The sequence below is a fragment of the Lepisma saccharinum genome, chromosome 29 (assembly GCF_977018435.1).
Source record: "Lepisma saccharinum chromosome 29, izLepSacc3.1, whole genome shotgun sequence".
In the NCBI taxonomy this organism is placed as follows: Eukaryota; Metazoa; Arthropoda; class Insecta; order Zygentoma; family Lepismatidae; genus Lepisma; species Lepisma saccharinum.
Window position 1 is genome coordinate 48,378,868 of NC_139257.1, and position 23,491 is coordinate 48,402,358.

Below are 23,491 nucleotides of genomic sequence, written 5' to 3' on the forward strand. Positions count from 1 at the left end.
AATTTTCATACATTTGGAATTTTGAAACTTAAGTGAAACAGGATTTATTCTCGGAATCATAGCCCACCCGCGACCCCTCCATTTTCACTTCTGTTGTCATCTTTCCAGTGTTGTTCCTGCGTCACAAGAAATATAGACTGAAAATTCCCTTTCCAAGTTTTAAATTCCCTGTTCGAAGAAGTGGAAATTCCCCCTTGATAGGAGTTCAAACCTAGGATCTCCAGTTTCTTAGAGCATTACGTTCGCGATTGAGGTTACAATCCATGCACCAGGCTGTTTCTTTTAAAAGAATAACTGGCTCCAGACTTTTCAAAATTCCAAAAATTAAGTTTTAAGGTCACCCAACAAAAACTTCGACTAAAATTTCCATAACTTTTAAAGCTTTTTCTTGGAAGTTATCTAAAATTTAATAAAAAAGTATAATAATTGTGCATTTTAGTACACACTGTATGAAACGTTAAAAGGAAAACTTGTGCTGGATATTCACTCATCTGCTGGATTGAGTAACCCCACTCATGGATATAATAATAATAATAATAATTATATTATGGAATAAAATTGTTTTATTATGAAATTTTAATTATTATTTATAATTGTTATTTCTATAATTCAAATTTCTGGCGACGCCCATGGGAACAATTATGAACGAAACCACCCGATTTTTTTTTACTACCTACGGCCATGATTTCATTACCTGCTTTTTTTATAATTTTCTTACTTTTCGTTAATCATGAAAATGAAGTAGAATTATGTTTTTCTGTTCTGAATCCTAATGATTAAGACTAGGAAGTTGATGATTTGAAGACTATGCTAAACAAACCTGGTAGTAGCCAGTTTCACTTCAGTTGCAACCAGAAAACATTTTTTCTAGTTTGCCTTTTTTTGTATTTCATTTTCCGGCCTTTTGGGTTTTTAGCTAATTTTTCAGTATTTTTTGCAGTTTTTATTGCATTTATAATTTTTGAAGTTTCTATTGTCCTTTTGCTTGTATAATTTAAACCACTAAACAGATTCTTATCAAATCATTCAACTTGTATCTTGTAATTTATGAAAAGTGAAGCTTTCATTTTAAGGGCAGAAATTATTTTAAGGTATTTTTTTAAAAAAGGTTGTCATGTTTTGAAAATTTTAGATAATTTTAGAAAATTGTAGGTCATTTTAAAATAATTTTAAGGTCATTTCATTCTACAGGTATTTTTTTGAGATTTTTTTAGGTAATCAACTTTCGAGCCCTACTAATGACTCTTTCTGCAGGGCGTGCCATCGACAACACGCACCTTTACCTTCTGGACAAGCAGCAGCGGCCGGTGCCCCTGGGAGAGACGGGGGAGCTGTACGTCGCCGGCAGAAACCTCGCAGCTGGATACGTGGGAGGCTGCAACACGGGGAAGTTCATGCAGAACCTTCTCACCACGGATGCAGGTGTGTCTTTTACATCAATAGAGCATTGTATGAGCATTGTTGGGGGAGTTATTTTCACCAAAATATGGAGTTAAGTATGGACTTATTTTTTTTTTTAAATAAGTTTTTAATAATCTGAAAGACTACACGAGCTACATAAAATACAGTACGCTTACACTGACATTCATTGTAAAACAACACAAAATGTGTTTTCATTTTCTGTTACCAAAACAATGCATAACGAAATTTTGTTGTATGTGTTCGAACGTGAAATTCCTTCTGTCGTCTCCCGGTGGAGGCACATAGTGGTTTGGATTCTAGTTTAAACTGTAGGTCCAGTCCTGGTTAGCGTTACTATGCATAAAGTGGACTTAAAGCACCAAATCAATCAATCAATCAATCAATCCTTCTGTTGTCTCTTAAAATGGATTTATATTGACTAAAACTGCGTTCAATATCGCAAGAAGTAATGGGAATGTATTTCAAGTTTGCCAGTTATTCGCAAGATAATCACCCAACTCTTTCGGTCACACGGGGACATGTAGTTATTGCCCGAATATGGAATATATGTTGATAAATGTTCTGAAATATGATGTAAAAATAACTATAATATGTAAAATATGGACCAAAATCTAATAATGTAAAATTTTGGAAAATAGAAACTGAATTTTTCAAGTATACATGCCATGATACGGAAAGATAATACAAAATATAACTGATTTCAGCTTCAGATATAAATATGTATTTACATAAAGTCTAAACCAGTTCCCTATTCATTACCCAAAAAGCAGAAAGCTTGATATTAATGTTAATAACCGAAATAAAGTTAACTTTCTTTGCAATCGAACAGAATAATGAAAGTATAAACTGCGTTAGATCGGGAAAATTGAGTATATATAGGAACCAGTTTGCTTTTCCATATTCTACCATTCAATCCAAACAATAAATGGTTCCATAATTTTCAACATTCCAAAAATTAATTTTGTGAGAGATCTCAAACAAGAAACAAGACAAACCTGGACTAAAATGTAGCCCTAACTTCTAAAACATTTTCTTGAATGAGGTAGGCTATGTAAAAATTAATAACAAAATATAATAACTATGCATTTCAGCACACTAACTTTGACATTTAAAAAGATCATGAAAAAAACAGTTAGGCTAGATATTCACTCATCTGGTGGAACGAGTTGAAAGGTCTTCTCAAGGATATTATGACGATGATGATGAAAATAATAATAAATTGGAATATTTTTATTAATAATAGCTATTGTATTGTACAATAATGATTATTGTCTAATTGTTACATGCGTGAGTGATTACGAATGTTAAAGTGAGATGACAGTACAAAGTGTGCAAGATAGAAGATTGCTGTAATATACATAAATGACAGTGTAAATTAGCGCCAAAGTTAATTAGGAAGATTAATAATAATATAATAAGGTATAAGATAATAAAGGTTATAAATTAATAAAAATGCTTGTGAAATGAAACTTGTACTCATATGTAAATTTGTACGAAGTTTAAAGTAGTGAAAGTACCGATATAAATTTGGGTCTTTAACAAATTTTGTGAAAATATCCATGTCCAAATTGCAAAAACATGAAACTGAAAACCCTGTTTTCAAAAACAGATAAGGTAGTGAAGCAGAGAGACATCTGGTTTGACGAACAATAATAGCCAATCTGATTGACTTACCGTGGTCTTCTACTTTGTAAATCCCTCCAAGGTCATTTCACCCTTCCAGTCTGTCGACGTAGACGTTCATTCCTGTGTTAATGACTCGAAGTGGAACTGCTTCAACAGGAAGCACCAGGTAAATAATGTAGTGGAGGTATGGAACCACAAAATCAACAGAGAGATAGGTTGTCCTCATCCGAAGATGGAAGACCTTATATAAAGCTTCAATTCTGAGGCAGAAAAGTCTAGTGGCATGATTCTTAGGAAGGAAGATGCAAAACGGAAGAAATAAATGTGTGTCTGTTTTTTTGTGAAGTAACAAGTATAAAAAGATTGAAGGTATTCCTAAATTTTTAAGAACAGTGTCATATGCTTTGAAATTTGAATTTGAAATTTAGGTAAAGTTTATAATCGTATAATTACGAAGCTCTTTTCTGTTGTGCAGTACGTATTCCTATAAAAGAAGGCCACACTCTTATTATTAAATTATATATTATATATGCTTTGGCGACTACTTTAATCATGTCGAATTTTCTATGATCCAACAAAACACTGACCAGTCAGAAACTGAGTCCCTTTAAAAAGAAAATCGTTAAATATACTTGGGAAGTGTGAGAGAAAGTTCTGGGGAGGAAAATGTATTCGCGATTAGGACATAGACCTTCGAGTATATTCCTGTTCAGGCAGCAAGTGTTCGCAATTAGGACGACACCCCCTAAATACGTCCTGTGGAGAGATGTCCTTCGAACATTGATGCTCACTTATTGACCATTTACACGAGCCCAATTGTGAAGCCATTCCACTAAGCCAATCCAATGACTACTGGCGCCGAAAACTTTGAAACCATTCTAATTTAGTGGAGTGGCTTGAGACAATGGCTGGTTGCCTCTATTCACACGATGCCAATGTTGGGTTGGTTTAGTGGAATGTCTTACAATTGGCCTCGTGTAAATGGTCCATTAAGTGTCATGTATTTAATTGTCCAGCACAGTCATTCCAAATCTTGTCTGGAAAATTTCTGATGAAGCCGAATATTGAACATTTTCGAGATTAGCATGAAGTTGATAGAATGTGTTTCTGTTGCAGAGATAGCAGAGATGTTCAGGACGGGAGACTTTGCCCGCTTCGTGAAGGACTCTCTCATATACGAGGGGCGGGCTGATTCTCAGGTCAAGGTCCGGGGCCACCGCGTGGACCTCACGGAGGTGGAGAGGGCCGTGCAGAACGTGGATGGGGTGGACAAAACCGTGACGCTGTGCTACAAACCGGGTGAAGTGAATCAGGTAGGTGCGAATAATTTAGCTTGAGAATAATTTCAGAGTTGAGCACAGCGCGTTACGACGCCAGGGATCCCGGGTTTGAGAAAGGCTTTCTCACTTCAGAAAACTTTCAAAAATTATAATTACAATTAAGTAGCTCTGAAAACACGAACTTATACATCAAGGTATATCAAACTTTATTAGCTTGACAAAAATTAACTATATTTTGATTATATAATTATACAACACAATATGTAACTTGTAACATTCTTATTCGTACACACAGATTTTCAAAGAAAATGCTTTAATATCTGAAAGGAAATACTCTTTTGAAATTGTTTCTTTACAATTCGATAACTAATATCATTAGGAACATAAAATCTTACCCAAATTCTGTATAACCAATGACAATAATAAATTAAATGAAACTGAAAGAGAAACGTGCCATTTTTTGTAAAACTTTTCTATTCGTACCCTTAATAATATAAAAGAAAAAAGTATATTCAGAGCAAATTGACTGACAGTTCTAATACTTTGATGCGTATCCTTTGGCTTTAATTACTGCTTGACACCTGTTCTTCTTAGAATTAACTAGTTTCCGACATGTTTCAGAGCTTATTTTATTCCACTCTGCTTGCACAACAGTTTTCAACTCTAGTTTGGACTTGACGCCTGCTTTATGGACTCGCCTCTTCAAAATTGCCCATAAATGCTCAATGGGATTTAAGTCTGGACTTTGAGCTGGTGTTTGTAGTAGTTTTGGCACATTCCATATTAGCCAATTAATGTTAACTCGCGCCTTATGCTTACTGTCATTGTCTTGTTGGAATCTGTAGATAGGCGGGATGTCCATTTTTTGGGCACTCTGCTTTACATTGTTCTTCAATATGTCCAAATAGACATATGCATCCATGATACCATCAATAAACTGGATGGTACCAACATCTTTGGACGACGTACAGTCCCAAATCATTAATGACCCACCACCGTGTTTAACTGTTGGAACTGTGTTAATGTGATCATTGTCTTTATTTGATTTTCTTCAGACCCGTATATATTAATCTTGGACTCGTCTGACCATATGACACTATCCCAAAATTCCTGGTCCTTGTGGATGTGCTCTTTCGCGAATGAAAGTCTATTCCTGCGATTCACCTTATTTACATACGGGTCATTCCACATCAAATCAACGCAAAAACTAAGATTTTGACACCCATAAATTCAGATTTCTATGAAATTTGGTATACACCCTTCCTTTATGGTTGAAAGAAACCCCCTAAATTTTTTTCACTCTATCTCAAACGGTTCTCATTTTACAGCACTTTGAAATGTCATCAAATCAGTGTTGTCTGTCACTCTTGAGACCCTCGACACAAGATACCCCTTGCTTACATTTTATTTATTTCTCCTTAACCAATCATCAGATCTCTTTGAAATTTTACACAAAGTTCAATGAAATAATGAGGATTTCAGAAAAAAAATACATCAGCACTCAAAAATTTTTACAAATGCCTATAAGAAGACTAATAATGGATTTGTAGCCTAATTTTTGTGGTGGGAAAACTAGGTTACGAAAATCTGAATTTTCATCATGTGGGTATGATGGAACCAAAAACTTTTGATGATGAAAATCATTGCAAAGACATGCTCTTTCGTTACAATTTTTTTTTTTTTATTCCTTCTAACGAAAATTTTACGATTTTTGGAAATTGCCTAAAATTTCAGGGTCAATCCGTACCAAATGGTCCAGCACTGGTCGCTCGACCATTTTTAAAATTTTCATTTGTTTGTCGTTGTAACCTCTGTACAAGGGTAGTTCAAAACAGGCATTATTTTTCTAAAACTAGACTTCGTTTGAAAATGGCGGCCATTTTTGTTTCATAACTTGTAACATTTTTGGCCTATTCGGACAAGTTGCGATAATTATGATAACTCAGCTAAGAAAAATTATAGAAATCTGGGGTAAGAAACATTGTTTTCAGTACATTTCAGACTACATTTGACCCTAAATTTCAGCTATTTGCATTAGATGTGGTGAAAAAAGATACGGAACATAAAATACGGATTGACCCTGAAATTTTAGGCAATTTCCAAAAATCGTAAAATTTTCGTTAGAAGGAATAAAAAACAAAAAAAAAATTTGTAACGAAAGAGCATGTCTTTGCAATGATTTTCATCATCAAAAGTTTTTGGTTCCATCATACCCACATGATGAAAATTCAGATTTTCGTAACCTAGTTTTCCCACCACAAAAATTAGGCTACAAATCCATTATTAGTCTTCTTATAGGCATTTGTAAAAATTTTTGAGTGCTGATGTATTTTTTTTCTGAAATCCTCATTATTTCATTGAACTTTGTGTAAAATTTCAAAGAGATCTGATGATTGGTTAAGGAGAAATAAATAAAATGTAAGCAAGGGGTATCTTGTGTCGAGGGTCTCAAGAGTGACAGACAACACTGATTTGATGACATTTCAAAGTGCTGTAAAATGAGAACCGTTTGAGATAGAGTGAAAAAAATTTAGGGGGTTTCTTTCAACCATAAAGGAAGGGTGTATACCAAATTTCATCAAAATCGGAGTTGGTGGGTGTCATGACCTCGTTGAAATGGCGTGGAATGACCCATACGCCTCTTTTGTGGTATTCTGCCATGATATCCATGCTTCCACAAGGCACGTCGGACAGTTTGAACGGACACCATCTTGCCAGGAATATTTTCTATTAAGGGTCGTAACTGAGGAACATTTAGTCGGGGGTTTTCTCGAACTCTTTTTAAAATAAAGCGTTCATCACTTTTATTCAACCATCTCTCTTTTGGTTTTCTCGGCACATTCTGTGTTGAACCTTTCTCTCTAAATTTGTTTACTATATATTGAACTGTGAAATGTGATTTATTGACTGTTTGTCCAATTTTTCGTAACGCATAACCTCTAATGGCCAAATTTATAATAACATCCTTCACATCGGAACTTAGTTCCTTCACCTTGCCCATTTCGAACACGCTGATGGATAGACGATAGGCGTACAACAATACATACGCCAGCATTCCGCTTGACGGGGAGCGCGCCTGCATGTTCAAACTTGTTCCGAAGTTGCAAACTGCACGAAATCGCCCGAATAGCGGTGGCGCTGTATGCGAGGAAGATTGAAACTCTTGCCTGTACGAATAACAATGTTGCGTGAAACACCGTGTTTTTATCTTTTCACACAAATTATATGCTCTGTTTATACACTTTGAACATACATTTTTATTGACATTTGTTGGTGAAACCTTCATTGACATTAATTTCCAGGTACATATGAAAATGATTATATTTACTAGTATAGATATGACATTTTCTCCACGGAAATTCTATGTGTACGAATAATAATGTTACATACTGTATCTCGTTGGCCAAAGAGTTTTATTTGATCAAAATCTATCAAATAATGCGTAAATGCAGCAAAGGCGTTCTCATGTCAATGCAAGCAGTGGCGTGCCCAAGATATTCGAAAGGGAGGTTGTATACATACTTTAGTAGTCAGTTCTAATTTTGCCATCTTTTCCTTGCCTTTAATGTTCTTTTTTTAGGAATACTATATCAAACCCTTGGACACGCCACTGAATGTAATTAATTCACTTATCACAAAGTTTAAATCAAAATAATATAACATATTCTTTTCTAAATTCACTGTGTACTAGAAATAGTAAATGCCCAGGCATGCTGGATACTATATAGACTAGCTGGGTGATAAGACTCCATATTGTTGACACAGCCATTTTATGTGCGTCCTTCGATATTTTCTACTTAAGCCATGGTTTGTGACATTTACATTCTACAAATTTTGAAATGAGGAAACAAAGAACGACTCATTAAATAATATATAGGTTATATTTAAAGGTTCTTATTTAAGGATATTTCAGTTGTCTTACTGCCTAAAGAACATCTTAAAAAAAACGTACTATTACTACTGCCTTGGTTAATGAAAATTCCAGCAGCGTGTTAATGTAGCTCTGCCAAGTGTAAATTTCTCTGTCGCGTACTATTAAATATAATTTTCGTCAGAAATTATGGGATCGAATAACATGGGTACCTGGGGGAAACCCTGGGGGTAAAGGCGGTCAGGGGCGTGATGATGATCACATCACCCCCACTCACGACCGGATCAAGAAAGTGTGGGGCGTTACCCCCACACCCCCTATACGCCTTCATGGCGTGGTGCTATGCACAGGGGAACACTTTACTTTTTTTTACTTTAATTATTTATTATAGGCTATTATACAAATATAATAATTTGCTGACGTTTCCTTGATGACTGTATATCGATTCACATTGATATTTCAAACTTGAAGAACGGATGGAGCCTTGCATTCTAATCTCGCCCAGGGCCTCGCGATATGTTGCTACGCCACTGTAGCTAAGATTTTTGTAACTTCTCAAATTAGTTTAATTATTATGTCAAACCAACTACCACATATTTTCCAAATTTGTTTCGAAGGTCTTCAAATCTTCAAATCTCTCTTGTTCATTTTATGTCACTTTTCTGGTCTTGAAATCGTAAATCTCCTCTCGGTTTCATTTTTACGTTGTTCGTTTGTTGGAATGTGTAAGTAGCATTGCCTGCTATTTGCACACGTATCAAGATACAAGCTAACAATAATTATATTTTGCATCGTATTACTATCAATGCGGTCTGTAGAACTAGATAACTAGTAACAACATTTTTTTTTTTTGTACTGGGTACAGAGTCTGAAGAAAACCTTGCTAGAAGGTTGAAACGTTATGTTTAGTTTATGTTTTAAAATAAAATAAATTTCTGCGTTGGTCAGCATATTGAGTTTTTCATATCATGGAAACAACATGAGCGAACGACGATTTGTTGAAAGAGATGACAATATTCAAAAACCTTTTTATAATGCAAATTCTGATTTCATGTTCCATTTTATGGACCATCGTGCCTAAGTGCTCTGGGGGGGGGGGGGGGTTGAGCAACTAATTCGGATATTAAATTGGCAAAATTACACCAGAGAAAATCTGTTTGATTGATTGATTCATTTATTTGGTCAATTTATGCACAATAAGGCTAATCGGGACTGGACCTATAGTTTAAAGTGGGAACCGAACCACTATGTGCCTCCACCGGGTATCGAACCCGGTACCCCCTTGATTTCAAGGCGACGACACTACCATTGCGCCATAGGGGAGCACCCCCCAAAAAAAAGTATATTGTAGAACAGCTACCAGTAACACAAAGTTCCAAAATATTTACGATGGCACTTTTTGCGAAACTTGGTTCGTACTCCTTTACAGGTGTCAGCAGTGGCGGCAATTAGGGGCGGGGCCGAGAGAGTGCAGTTGCCTCCCCCCCCCCCCGACTTTTTGATACTTTTGCACCACGCTAACCTCATGTATCAAGGGAAATTAAACTGTCCTTGCCCCCCCCCCCCTTTTGCACCTTGGCCCCTTAGTTTTGGAACCCAATCGCCACCACTGGGTTTGAGTGATACAAATGTTTTCTACCAAGGAATAAATGTCTGCAATTTCAAATTGATAAAAGTGATGAACATTTTAAGTGCTCCTAGAACAGATTAGAATCTAAAAGTTGGCAACGGTGACTGCGTGACTCATGTATCTGGAGACTGTGCAAAACCGGAATGAGCGTACGCTGAAGATAAGCGAGCTTCGTCTTGCAAGGCCTTCCAGTTACCCGTGGGCTTTCGATGCTTGACGGGTCAAAACTCAGGTATATAGTTTTACTCGCCCGCCCGACCAGCCAGGCGGGCCTAGTAAGAGATTCTGACAGATATGCAGCCCTCTGGGCGTGACGTATTAACATGGCGGCGGTGTGTTTTCAGCGCAACGCTAGCCTCGCAACTTTGGAAGTCTCGTTTCTGCCTTAAACTGGACGCAGAGAAACGCGAGAACTTGCAGGGGTCATTTTTCAAGGGTGTAATTTTTAAAATTGTTGCAAAAAAAATTGAGTGGAAATGTCAATTGTAGACTATGCAATCCCTAAAGCCCTAAAGATCAAGGTAGGCAGGCTACCTGATACAGTATCGACGTGACTGCCTAAACCTTGTTTTATACACAACTCCCAAATAATTACCTTCTATAACGGTGCTTGCTCTCATAATGAACGAAGCTCGTTCCTTGGACCGATTTCTCACTAACGACTCTCTACTGTTCTTTCCGCAGGCAATTGTTGCATTTGTAACACTCAAGGACCCACTTTCGAAGCAGAACGTCACAGAGGCTCTAAGGCACAGCCTTCCTCCGTATATGATGCCACAGGTAAGCGTTTAGAACTGCAATTGCGAAATACTATAGGTAGGCCCTTGGCAACCGATATATAATCCTTCATATTTAGATTAAAAGTGCACGTGGAATCCAACTAAAAATTAACCAGTATACCAACAGTGTTTCTCTTCTCTTCATATAATTTTATCTTCTCGTACAATGTCAAAGAAACTAAAAGTTAAATTGTACAATACAGTAACTTTGCCTGTAGTATTATATATATGTGAAACGTGGTCCCTTACATTAAAGGAGAAACATGAATTAAGAGTATCTGAAACTAAAATCCTTAGAAAAACATTTGGACCGAAAAGGGATGAGGACACAGGTGGGTGGAGAAGGTTACATAATTTAGAATTGCATAATTTGTATTCATGTGCAGATATATGTATGCGTGTATATGTTTGTATATATAATATGTGTGTGTGTGTGTGTATACGTATGTGTATGTATATAATAATAATAATAATATATTACACACACTAACATGGAAAGTAAAATTCTGCTTACCTTTTGCATTTCCAGGTGAAGATAATGAACACAATTCCAGTCCTGGTTAACGGAAAGACTGACCGACAGAGGCTCCTCAGGATATTTGAGGAAGAAGTAGCAGGTAGATCTGCGTCAGAGGTTTTCCTAAATATAAAATATAAAGATAATATAGAGTATAGGGGAATATAAATTAAATTAACATACATATATACATTTATGGTTAGATTAGAGTAGTTCTCGAAGTGGAAATTCCTAGGTGGAGGAAGGCTTGGTGAGATGAGTGTACGATTGAACGTGGATACAGTGAAGCAGTTGGCTGGAATGCTTAAGCAAGTAATCCTGGCTGAGAGGGATGCTTCACGAAAATATTACTGAGAATATTTCATCACCCATAGCTTTCTACATATAATTTGCTCCACACTGATCAAAATCAAAATCTATCAAATAATGCGTAAATGCAGCAAAATAATTCTCATGTCAATGCAAGCAGTGTAGTGCCCAGGATATTCGAAGGAAGGGAAGGGGGGGTTCTATACATACTTTAGTAGTCAATTCTCATTTTGCCATCTTTTCCTGCCTTAAATATTTTTTTTTTTAGGAATACTGTATCAAACCCTTGGACACGCCACTGAATGTAATTAATTCACTTATTTAGGAAACTATAAGCTAAGATAAAATTGCTTTTACAGTGGGATGCACTAGTATTGATCGGCAAATCGTCCATGACTATTTTCATGATTTTTTTTCTCGCATCTGTGTTTTTAAGTGATGGATTTTTATGTATGTTGGTGCAGAAGTTGTCAACAGCTTGCTTTGAGTTTTCTTTTAATTCTTGAAGCTCTCATTGGATCATATAAAGTGCACGAGCATAGTGATGGACAATTTGCACGGTAATACTCATGGATCCCACTGTACAATTCTCAGTGTAACATGGAGCAACCTGGGCTGTCCATACTAATAAAAAATTTAATATATGTGTGTAACCAAAAGTTTGGCACGAGTTTTTCAATTTTGGATTAACACTTGCTGTCTTGCTTGTAATTTATCATTAAAAATATATATTTTAGTCTTTAGATTAATAGGAAGAATGAGAATTTGTGGTGGTTAGAAGAAAGTAGAAAATGGATCACTCCTGAACTCGAAACCACAATTTACATCATCTATCTTGTAGAATATGGTTGGAAGCAGGGTTGCCCAAAGGGGGGGGATTCATGACGCGCGTGCGTCATGAGAATTTGGGGGGAGACAAAATGTTATAGTTTATCTATCATATATATTCACACAAAAATGGGCGAGATAGTTTCGTTTGATTGACTTGTTATTGATTTTTAGTTATGGATATTACGTACAGTGTTACGATGGGGTTGAAGTGAAACACCACCTATTATGCCCTTAGAATCGGTTTAGAAGAGGAGGCGCGTGCTATTCGCATTAATACAAGGTTAATCAAGCAGACAAACAGTTAAGAATAAGGTTCAGTACATCAGTTTTAGTGTTGGATGATTACAGGCACCATATGTTTCACTTGCATGTATTCGTGTGCTACGACTGACTGGGTAATTGTAAGATACTGCCAGTTCCCATTGGTATTTCGAAAATTTAATTTAAAACAAATGAAATCAAATTATCTCTATTCAAACAAAAATCAATCACTTCTTGTTTGCTTCATAAACTCTGCTCTATATTATTTTTGAATGTGTGTAGGCTTAAGGTGTTCATGGTGAGGATATATAGAATACAACCCATTTGGAAGCAGCTTTGGAGCTCTTAAGTATGTTTCACTTGAAATCCTCGTTGCAGGATCAGAAGACTTTCGCCAGGTGAGCTTTAACTACGGAAAAGTTCCAGACGCCAAAATTCCCGCAGCCAAAGCTTTGTTTGAAACCATAGCGTCTGTGCTTGGGACGGGAGTCGCGGCCAAGCTGTCTCCGGAATCCAACTTCTACGAAATGGGAGGCAACTCCTTGAATTCCATCTACGTGGTCACCAAAGTGAGAGACCAAGGATACGTGATTGGTAAGTGTCGTTCTTGGCGTGATAGCAAAGATTGATTGAGTTGCTTTAATTGACTTCACCTTTTGTGCCACTTTTGGCTAATTTGAAAGATGGGGTGAGTGATGATATGATGAAATTGATGAATGGACACTCCAAAACATCCATGTTGAGGCCAGGATTCGAGCCCGGGACACCTGGTGTCGTAGCGCGATGTGCTAAAGGCCCGTGATAGTAAAGAATTTGCCATAGCGGAAATGGAATGGATCTGTGTTGTCTATTTCAAAACACATTAAGCAATTACGTTAGTAAAGCTTATCACACACTATCGTGCCAAATGTTTTTCAGAAAAAACAAAGCAAGAAATTTTGTAGAAATGTTGTACTTGCCTTTCTAATGAGCATACTAAAACTCCACTGAAATCTAATCTGTGCTAGGGCCGCCATATTTAAATATGACGCCCAATTTTCGATTTCTTGCCAAGATTTCATTAACCGTTGGATTAAGTTTGACAAAAAGGTGTTGTACTAGATAATTAAAGAAACTCAATATGCTGACCAAGGCAGAAATTTATTTTATTATAAAACATAAACTAAACGTAACGTTTCAACCTTCTAGCAAGGTCTTCTTCAGACACTGCACCAAGTACAAATGTAACAAGATACAAAAACAGGACGATATATATACACAAAAATTACTCCCCTCCAGACCATTAGAAAGTTATTCTGGAACATTCTAGCAGGTAGCTTTCCCTTGTCAACTGTACTTTCACCTAAAAGACTAAACATATTTTCTTCCATCTAGAATGTGGTTGGACTCTTTATCTCATGCTCTTTTTCCTTCATTCTTCTTCTCTCCTCTTTCTCTCTTGTCCTTTCCACTCTAACACCTTCTTCCATTCTTTGTTTAACTTCAGTCCCCCATTCCAGTTCATTGTGTCTTCTTCACCTTTCTTCTCTATTTCCTTGGCCTCCTTCCATTTTCTCACTAGTATTCTCTTCTCCCTTCCTATCTGCTTAGCCTCATCCCACTCTGTCATGTCCTGTTTCTCTCATGTGTTTAAATATCTCATTTCTCTCTCTTAAGTCGTACATCATCCCTATGTTGTTTCAACCTGTCTTTCAGCCTCTTTTTCGTTTCTCCTATGCACACACTCAGACATGATTTACATTTCACTTCGTAGATGATCCCTTCCTCTTCCCTGTTTTCTTTTCTTTTTTGCATTCCTCGATATTCTTAAGATGCTTCTCCCTCCATTCCTGTAAGTTTTAATGCCTGCTTTCCTAAGCACTTTGCATATCTTTTCTGTGGTCTTCCCCATACTCCTTATTCCAAACCTCCTATATTTTTCGTCCTCTTCCTCTTCCAATTCTCCCCTGCCACTTTTCTTCCTTGTAAAGTTGACAAGGGAAAGCCACCTGCTAGAATGTTCCAGAATAACTTTCTAATGGTCTGGAGGGGAGTAATGTTTGTGTATATATATCGTCCTGTTTTGTACCTCCTTACATTTGTACTTGATACAGTCTGAAGAAGACCTTGCTAGAAGGTTGAAACGTTACGTTTAGTTTATGTTTTATAATAAAATAAATTTCTGCCTTGGTCAGCATATTGAGTTTTTCATATCATGGAAACAAGGCTTAATGGTGTGATAATATTTCTTCATAGTAGACATTACACTGCGAACGCCTATTTCTTCAGATAACAGTAAGAAAGAGACAGAAATAATTTTCTAGAGAAAGTTTGGTAAGTTAGTCACTTTCCTTCCAGAAGTAGCACATTGTCGTGCAATAAAGACATTTAATTCCTTAACATAATTTTACAATATAACAAAGGAAATTAAACCATGGGCGTGTCGCAAGAAATTTTTGTACGGGGGTCGGGCAAATGATAAAAGTTGAATAGTAAAAAAAAAATAAGTATTATTACCACGGTTATAAATGATGTTATACAGCAATAAATATCATAAAACAAAAATAAATTTTATTAGAAATTATTATTATAATATAAATGGGGAGACTCGATCCACCAAAAGAGTGATTACCAACACAACTATTTTCCATTATTTATTTTGCATTTTATGCAGTTAGTATCTGAAATGCATTTTGATTAACTTTTGCACGTCTCGTTCAAGGAAAGACTTTAAATGTTAGTGATTTTCTTTCATAAAGTTTGTTGTGTGACCTCTCGCCAACAACTGTAATTATTAGAATTTTGAAAACTGTGGAGCCATTTGTTCTTTGGTTGAAATGATAGAATATAACCTTGTTGCTGTATTTTTCACTCAATGTTCTCGATCCAATGCATTTTTAGTTTGATTATTCTCTTCGAATCCTAACTAAATGAACTTTATTATATTTTTAACAATAAGAGTAACAAACTTTCGGCTTTCTTGTATCTTTAAATGAACGATGTCAATTTCCGGGGGGGGGGTCCACCGACCCGTTCGAACCCACCCCCCTCCCGACGCCCATGAATGAAACCACGAGATCTGAATTTATCCAGTCATCGTAAGATAAGCAAAATAACATTAACCGAAAAGGTAAGGCGTTTTACACTTCAAAATTCAGAGGAGATAAACTATACAACTTTTCCGGAATGTCTGAAGTAGCGACGCGCAGAAGCGAAAGCTTGTGTGCGGGGCCAGACTAGGTGGAGAAGGGTGCGATTGGCTAGTCGAGTCGCCCTGCCGCGCGACACCTCCCCCCGTGCGTTCATTGAACGAGGCACACACCCGCAACGTGCGCCCAGCATGAGTTCGCGTTCTCTTACTCCAGACATTCCAGAAAAGGAATATAATTGTTGAATGCTTTATGCAGTGCTTTATTATCTAACCTCCTTTGTAGAAATCGGCGACTTCATATCTGCCAAAAGCCTGCGCCAGATAATAGACAAAATGGTTCCTGAAGGAGAGTGGGAGAAAACAGGGTCTGCCAAGAATGCCATAGCGTCCAGGGGGAACTACTCAGCAGAGATGTTGAACGACAGTCACCGCGATGACGTATACAGGTCAGTGTTCGGAAGTAACTGTACGATAACTAGCTACATTGAAAGTAGCTGTAACTATAACAGATTAACTCTTTTGCAACTGAAGTAATCTTATAAAAAGTTTTGAAAGTTTGTAACGTGCGGAAAGATCTAAATTTGTCAATATTGTTTGTGTCTTCTCTGGATGCTAAGTTGATATAATCTTCCTGGAGTATCCTCAGGCAAGGAAGCAAGGCTTCGTTGCGTGCTGTGTAAAACAGCCAATTCATTTATTTACGCAACTTCGGTGTTTTGTTCCAGGATGTTCTTATTTGCTGTAATATTAACATATAAAGACACATGCACCGGACATAACTTTTCATTTATTTTGTTAGTTAATGACCTTTGCTTGTATGTAATTTCTTTGCAAGATTTCCGGCAGAAAGTAACTGTAAACTTCACTGTAAAAGCTGTAAGTCTATTACTTTTAAAAAGTAACTTCCCGATCACTGATACAGGTTTAACTTTCTGAATGGTTTAGGAAGTGGGAAATAAGATTGGAAGTTATTCATGTGTAGTCGGGATTGATGAAACCGAAGGAAACGCAAAGGAATTATTGTGAACCTTTGTCTGAAGAAGACCCTGTTAGAGGGTGGAAACGTTACGTTTTAGTGTATAATTTCATTCTACAATAAATTTTGCCTTGGTTGTCATTTCATTGTTTTATTAACTGAAGTATTTTGCAAGAGGCTCGCGTTTCTTTCCTATTCTGTGTGTTCCATTCTTTTTACCTTCTTCGCATGGTCTCCAACCAGGGGTCATCCAGAATTTTCCAGACTGTTTATGGTCGACAATATGAATTGATTTAAATCAGGTTGATTTATATCACTTTAAAGAAATATTTTATTGAATAATGCGCATAAGGATTTTGTAAATATCAGAATCGCTTTTGGTGAAAGTACATAAATCTCGTAGTCATTCAATGGTGGAAACAAAATATATGTACTGATGTTGTGAAGCTCATAAGAAAGGAAATGTAATATATTTACTGTAAACACACTTTGAATTTTAAATAAAGAGAAATCTATCTTTTTATGGGCAAAAGTTCTGTGTAGAATAATAAACAAGATCCTAATATGTTAAACCGTAAATACTATCTTTATCATTAAACTGTAAATAGACATGGCAAACTATTAAAAGAATTACCAAAATTCAGCTATAAAAACTAAAGAAAAATATTTTAAATACAATTACATAGTAAATCCAGAATGTTTCATTTTCAATGGAAGAAAAGTTACTGATATTATTATGGTTTCATTAACACACTCAACCAACATTTCTATAGTAGGTTCGTATATACAGTATCAGAGACAGAAAAATGTATACTTACAAGTATTTGCTTTAATCAAACTATTAAAACATTCTACAAGGCCATTTACCAGAAAAAGCATTTCTATAAGAAAAACATATGTATATGTATGGTGCCAAAAACCATACAAGCAATTTTAAGAATGTTTTTTTAAAGAATAAAAAAAATATTTAAATCAAACAAAATCAGATTTGAATCAATAAATAATAATTATGATTTTTAACTACTCTGGGTGCAAACGAATGTTTAAACTAACATAAATTGGAATTTTATGAAAAAAGTTTGGGAATGGGATATTGGAGGTGTGTAGAAAACCACTGTCTCTAACCAAGGAGTGCCAGGTTTTTCTCCAACGAAGTGAAAGCGTTTCTGAAATACTTCAACCCACTGTAACTTCTCATTTTGCAGGATAATCGTGAGCAGTTTCTACGAGAAGGCAGACTTGGAGCACTGGTTGATGCCTCATGTCGTCAAGGCGGACTATGTCGAACTCTTGGATAAGCTATGGGAAAACCTGGTGGAGAAGAACTTCAGGTAAAGATTTCCAACATCTGGTACAATGACACGCTTACACACTGTTCCCGAGCATGTGCAACATTCATCAATAGGGAAATGATTTTAAGGTTCAAAATTATGGTCGGGTAAGGGAAGAAAAGGTTTTGAAAATGTTTTCAAAAGCAAAAAAAGGTGCTGATAAAATGCCTTTACTCAATGCTCTTTTTTTCTGCGCCTTCTGTATATAATTCGCGCGGACCGCAGAGAGAACTGTTGTTCTGCCGAATAGGTTTTGTTGAAGATTGTTTTCTCTCGCGGGTTTTGCTACATTATCTTGGGAACTATTGGAGCTGCAATGATTGATTATATTATACCATTTTATAGCTCTCGGTCTACCCTACAAAATGTGGCTATAGGATTTCATGTAGCTGCTGAAGAAGTGAAAATCATTTATATTTCTCCATTTTTTAACAAAACATGCAAGAAAAGGAAGGAAAAATGTGCTGATGAATCAACAGTTGTTAAAAGGGGATAAATGTGCTAATCTCACAAAAAGGTGCAACAACATTTTACTTGATTTCATGTCCTAAAATACATCTCAAACTATCGGTATGAAAACAACTACATTTTTGGAAAGATGCTGCACCTTAAAATCCGTTCCGTGTTGATCATTTATATTGATATATTAGGTTCCGAATATCAAGACAATTGTTGTGTGGTGCTCAGATTTCTCTTAGACCGTGTTGGAGATTGCACCGGCTTCTTTGTAAGTACACAACGAATGTCACACACACACAAAACAAGTACTGGTTTGAGGCAGTACTTGGGTTTAGCGAAGGGAGCATGGAACCCTCCCGAAAAGGACCAGTTACCAAAAGTAATGATGATATCGTTATATCCTGACACAAAAATGATCGAGCAACGTAACATAGAATCCTTCAACAACTTCCTTTAGTAATATTATTTTCCAGTGTGAAAGATTCTTTTTAAAAAAATGCACGTATAAGGTAATTGGAACTAGATTTGCTGCACACTGACATTTATGCGAACGGAAATCGAATGCAAGACTCCTTCATTACAAAATGATTACGTTATTGTGAACACCCTCAAAGAATAAACTACGTCCCCAAAACTGTTAGCGATATCTCCTTGTAATCAAGTGTTTGATATCCAGTGGAAGTACGTTGAACTGAGGATTGTGTACTATTTTAAACTGTAGGTTCGGTTCAAATTCTTATTTCATCACAAGTGGACCTAAGACAAACCTTTTTATTGAAAAAAATTGCAATACGTTATAGTTTGTTTACATTTAATATGTATAAAATATGCACATTATAATTGCAATGCGACATCCGAAGATATGCGTATGGATATTCTGTGGCTCTCCCAGAAAAAGTTCTGGATCCTTATGTTACTGAGTACCACAGTCTCATCATATGAAGCTTTCCTAGATATCACTTTCTTTATACTACAACTGTTACTGCATCCAATAGTTTACGTATATTACTTGTAATCACATGACTTTGTAGTAAGTATATGCTTGCTTCTTATTATTTGGATATTCAACCTCGGATCTTTTGGAGATAATGCTGGTGCTTATTTCTTGCAGCTTCATCGTGAGGGCCAGCAGCGGAAAGGTTGTGGGGGCAGCCTTCAACTATGACATCCACGATGAACCGGAAGTGGTCATCCAAAGCAAACTCAGCATCGTCTTTGAGTTCCTGGAGTCGCTGGAAGGCCCTATCAGGTGTGCATACGCATTGTATTTAGTGAATAGTGTATTACTACATTCATCAACGACGAGGTTTTGAAATACATGTTCAAAATTAATAACTGATTTGCTTCGTTCAACTCTGTACTTCTATAGTTCTATTACTCGCCATTTACTCTGAGACTTCAAAAAAGGTAAAGTGCTCCCCTGTGCATAGCACCACGCCATGAAGGCGTATAGGGGGTGTGGGGGTAACGCACCACACTTTCTTGATCCGGTCGTGAGTGGGGGTGATGTGACTTCACTCTAGTACAAAAACTATTTTCATTCTGTATACAGGCAAAGAAGATTCTTTTCAATGGTAGCCTACTGCACGCTTTGTATACACAAATAACTTTCCAGTTTCCATATTTGCAGTTCACTAGTTGCGTTCATAAATTAACATTCTAGTTCTATATTTCAGTTCTTCCCATGGCATGATTTTGTAATCCAGTACTATCCACAGGTATAAAATTGCTTAGTTTGGTTTGTTCCTGTGTGGTTATAGTTAACTTCACTCATTTACAACTGCTACAGCTCAGAAGTACTCAGTCTATAGAAACTTGGACGATGAACTAATGCTGTATTTGTCTAAACAGTTATTCCTTTGAAATTATTACAAACAATTATCTTGAAAAATTGGACCTAATTGCGTAGTTCCCAAGTCTGGTTCCTACCAAGGTTATCAAAAAGGCCAGATTTTCAAATGATCAGTTGCTGCCTTGTAAATATATTTCTGTGCTTATTCTATTTATAGAGCATCTTGGACAACTGGAGAGAGATGAAGCGATTTTGTATTTAAGTAGTCATGAATGTGAGACAATCTACAGAATGTACTTTCCTTCCAGGGACCACAAGCTGCCCCAAGGGATAGGACACGTCCTCCACAGTTTCATGATGGGGACTGGCCCAGACCTCGGCTTTCAAGAAAATATCGACGTCATCAACTTCATGGAAGAGGAGGTGTTGAAGATCACCAAGCAGAGAGGATTCACAGGGGTGTTCACCACAAACACAAGCCCTCTCACACAGGTACGGGGGGGATTAGCTATCTTTATCCACTGTAAGAATGAAGTGGATGTAAACTAAGGCACGTGACTCGTGGGAAATTTTAATGATTAATGCCAATGTCGGCTGCTGTGCACAAATCTTTGTATGAAGCAAGCTGTACCTAGGGTGGCTAAATCTCCTGTACCTCCCGTAGACCTATTTTCTTTATCCTTCCGGCTCAAGTATTGATATTCTACTTCTCCAGTATATTTGACTAACAACCAAGATCTCTAAATTTCAATTCATTCAGAGTTCAGCGAGCCACACACAACTTCAAGTCGACTGCAAGATCTTGCATGTTTAACTTTTGGCGGGCGGAAGTGACGTCATATCTTGCATGTTTAACTTTTGGCGGGCGGAAGTGACGTCATATCTTGCACGTTTAACTTTTGGCGGGCGGAAGTGACGTCATATCTTGCAGCAGAATTCTGGGTTAAGACTAAGGTAGATTGTTTCAAATCACTTTGAAGAAATAATTTATAGAATAATGTACTTAATGATTTTGTAGATATCAGAATCACTTTTAGTGAAAGTGCATTAACCACGTAATAGTATTTATTAGGCTCTAAGAAAGGAAATAAAATATATGTGGTGATGGGGTGAAGCTCATACGAAAGGAAATGTTGTATGTAAACTGTAAACATACTTAAATTTCTCTTGATTTAAAATTCAGTAAAACATTTTGTGTAGAAAAACATGCAAAATACTAATCATGTTAAACAGTAAATAGTCTCATTATCATTAAATTGCACACAAACATGGCAGCTAATATTATGCAAACTATCAGTAAAAATTGCCAAAATTTAGCTACAAACGCTATACAAATATTTGTTACAATTATAGTGCATCCAGAATGTCTTATTTTCACTGAAAGAAAAGTTACTGAAATCATTATACTTTCATTAACACACTCAACAAACCTTTCCTTAGTAGGTTCATATATACAGAAACATGTATATTTACATATATTTTTTTATTTGCTTTAATCAAACTGTTCAAATATTTTTCAGAGTTGTTGACTAGAAGAAAGCCTTTCTAGGTCGTTCAATATATGTTTCCCTATACTATAAAAAAAATCTATTTTTAAGATGCATAAGAAAACTATAAATACATGTGTAGGAGGATCCTTCCTCACTTCTCCACATAATCCCCATAGATATTCAGGCATTTGTCCCACCGTTGCACCAATTTGTCCATACCCTTTGCAAGAAAATCAGGGCTCTGGCTATTGAGCATTATTCTCACATTCCACTTCACTTCTTCTTCATCTGTTTCGAAACGGTAACCTTGCAATTCAGAGTTTAACACCGGAAAAAGATGGAAATCACTCTGCGCTAAATCGGGGCTGTATGGAGGGTGGGGCAGCCGTTCCCACCCCAATTCTTCAATTTTGTGTTGTGTTTGCACTGGTGAGTGGGGGCGAGCATCATCGTCAAGAAGAATGACATCAGCTGACAGGAGACCTGGTCGCTTATGTCGAATTGCGTTTTTAGTTTATCCAATGTTTGACAGCATTAATTGTTCTTCCTCGTTCCAAAAAAGTCCATAAGCAGAACGCCCTTAGCATCCATGCTTCTGAACTCCTTATGACGCGAGCCCGCGTTTTCCGAACAAGCATTTACTTTTCGCCCTTGAGCTCATGCGCCTTCAAGTCGGATAACGAATCGATTGTTGTTCCTTGTAGACGAAGGATGGCGCTTGTCAACCATGTGCTTTTTAATGGCATTGCTTATACAATATTTCATAGCACAGGGGAACTTTTATATTGAACGTCCCTAGTATATGAAACTTATATATGTGCATGTTGCCAAAAACTATACAAGCTATTTTAAGCATGTTTTTAAAGAAAATAAAAAGAATAATCAAACCTGATCTTCTTTTTAAAAAAAATCATGATTTGTATCCATCCCGGTTGTGTAATCAATTCTTACTTTATCTCGCAGCAATTGGGCATGGACGTGTACAACTACGATGTCCTCCTGGATTACCAGGTGAACCAGTACGTGGCACCAGACGGCACCAAACCGTTCGGAGCGGCACCGGATTCCCAGAGAGCAGTCTGCCAGTGGAAGGAAGTTTGAAGTATCTGCTGATTTGCGGAGGAACCAGTGGAAGGCGGTGAAGAATGTTACTATATCTGTGCTGAATTTTATATGATATTTGTACAGTCATTTCCAGTATTATGTCACATACTTTTTTACTTCATAAATATAAATAAATGTATATATTTAAATGAATTTGGAGGGTTTCATTTCTGTGTATTCTAACAGTAGAAATAAATCCTAACTTAATACAAAAGAAAACAACTGGAGAGGCTTGGATTTGAACCTGCGACCTCTCATTCATTGAAAGTAAGGTCAGAGCATTTTACAAACTACGCCTTTGGAAATGTAGTGACTTGAAATGTCCATAATTTTGCATGTTACTACTTTTTTCATTTCCAGCATATTTCCGTGGCACAGAAAAATATTAAGTTTTGCGCATTGCACACTACTTTGCAAGGTACTATTAAATTTATTTCGCCTAAATTATTCGTAACTAATACTCGGTGTTTAGACTTGGAGATATCCTCCAGGTGGACTACAGAGTGCAGTGTTTCCAACCTCACCAAAGAGCCTCTGGATTCAATTTCAGTATAGGGTCAATCCATATGAAATCATACAACCTGGTTGCTTGACCATTTTTAAAAAAGTTTATTTTTTGAGTGGTGTGAGCCTCATATATTGAAAGTTCAGAACCACTCTTATTTTATTTTTACTATCACCGA

At 36.6% G+C, this 23,491-nt stretch overlaps 1 protein-coding gene across 2 annotated transcripts in view; it reads left to right on the top strand.

Moving 5' to 3' along the window:
- LOC145981526 (beta-alanyl-bioamine nonribosomal peptide synthetase ebony-like) overlaps positions 1-22,961 on the top strand; it is a 44,316-nt gene extending 21,355 nt beyond the window's left edge. For both annotated transcript variants that reach the window (XM_083114826.1, XM_083114828.1), the window contains exons 3-12: positions 1,255-1,422; positions 4,165-4,361; positions 10,514-10,609; positions 11,138-11,225; positions 12,905-13,120; positions 15,940-16,102; positions 17,838-17,963; positions 19,534-19,671; positions 20,523-20,706; positions 22,668-22,961. In XM_083114826.1, coding sequence (XP_082970952.1) covers positions 1,255-1,422; positions 4,165-4,361; positions 10,514-10,609; positions 11,138-11,225; positions 12,905-13,120; positions 15,940-16,102; positions 17,838-17,963; positions 19,534-19,671; positions 20,523-20,706; positions 22,668-22,805 — 1,514 coding nt within the window. In that variant the 3' untranslated portion in view covers positions 22,806-22,961. The remainder of the gene's footprint in view (positions 1-1,254; positions 1,423-4,164; positions 4,362-10,513; positions 10,610-11,137; positions 11,226-12,904; positions 13,121-15,939; positions 16,103-17,837; positions 17,964-19,533; positions 19,672-20,522; positions 20,707-22,667) is intronic.
- Positions 22,962-23,491: the final 530 nt, after the last annotated feature.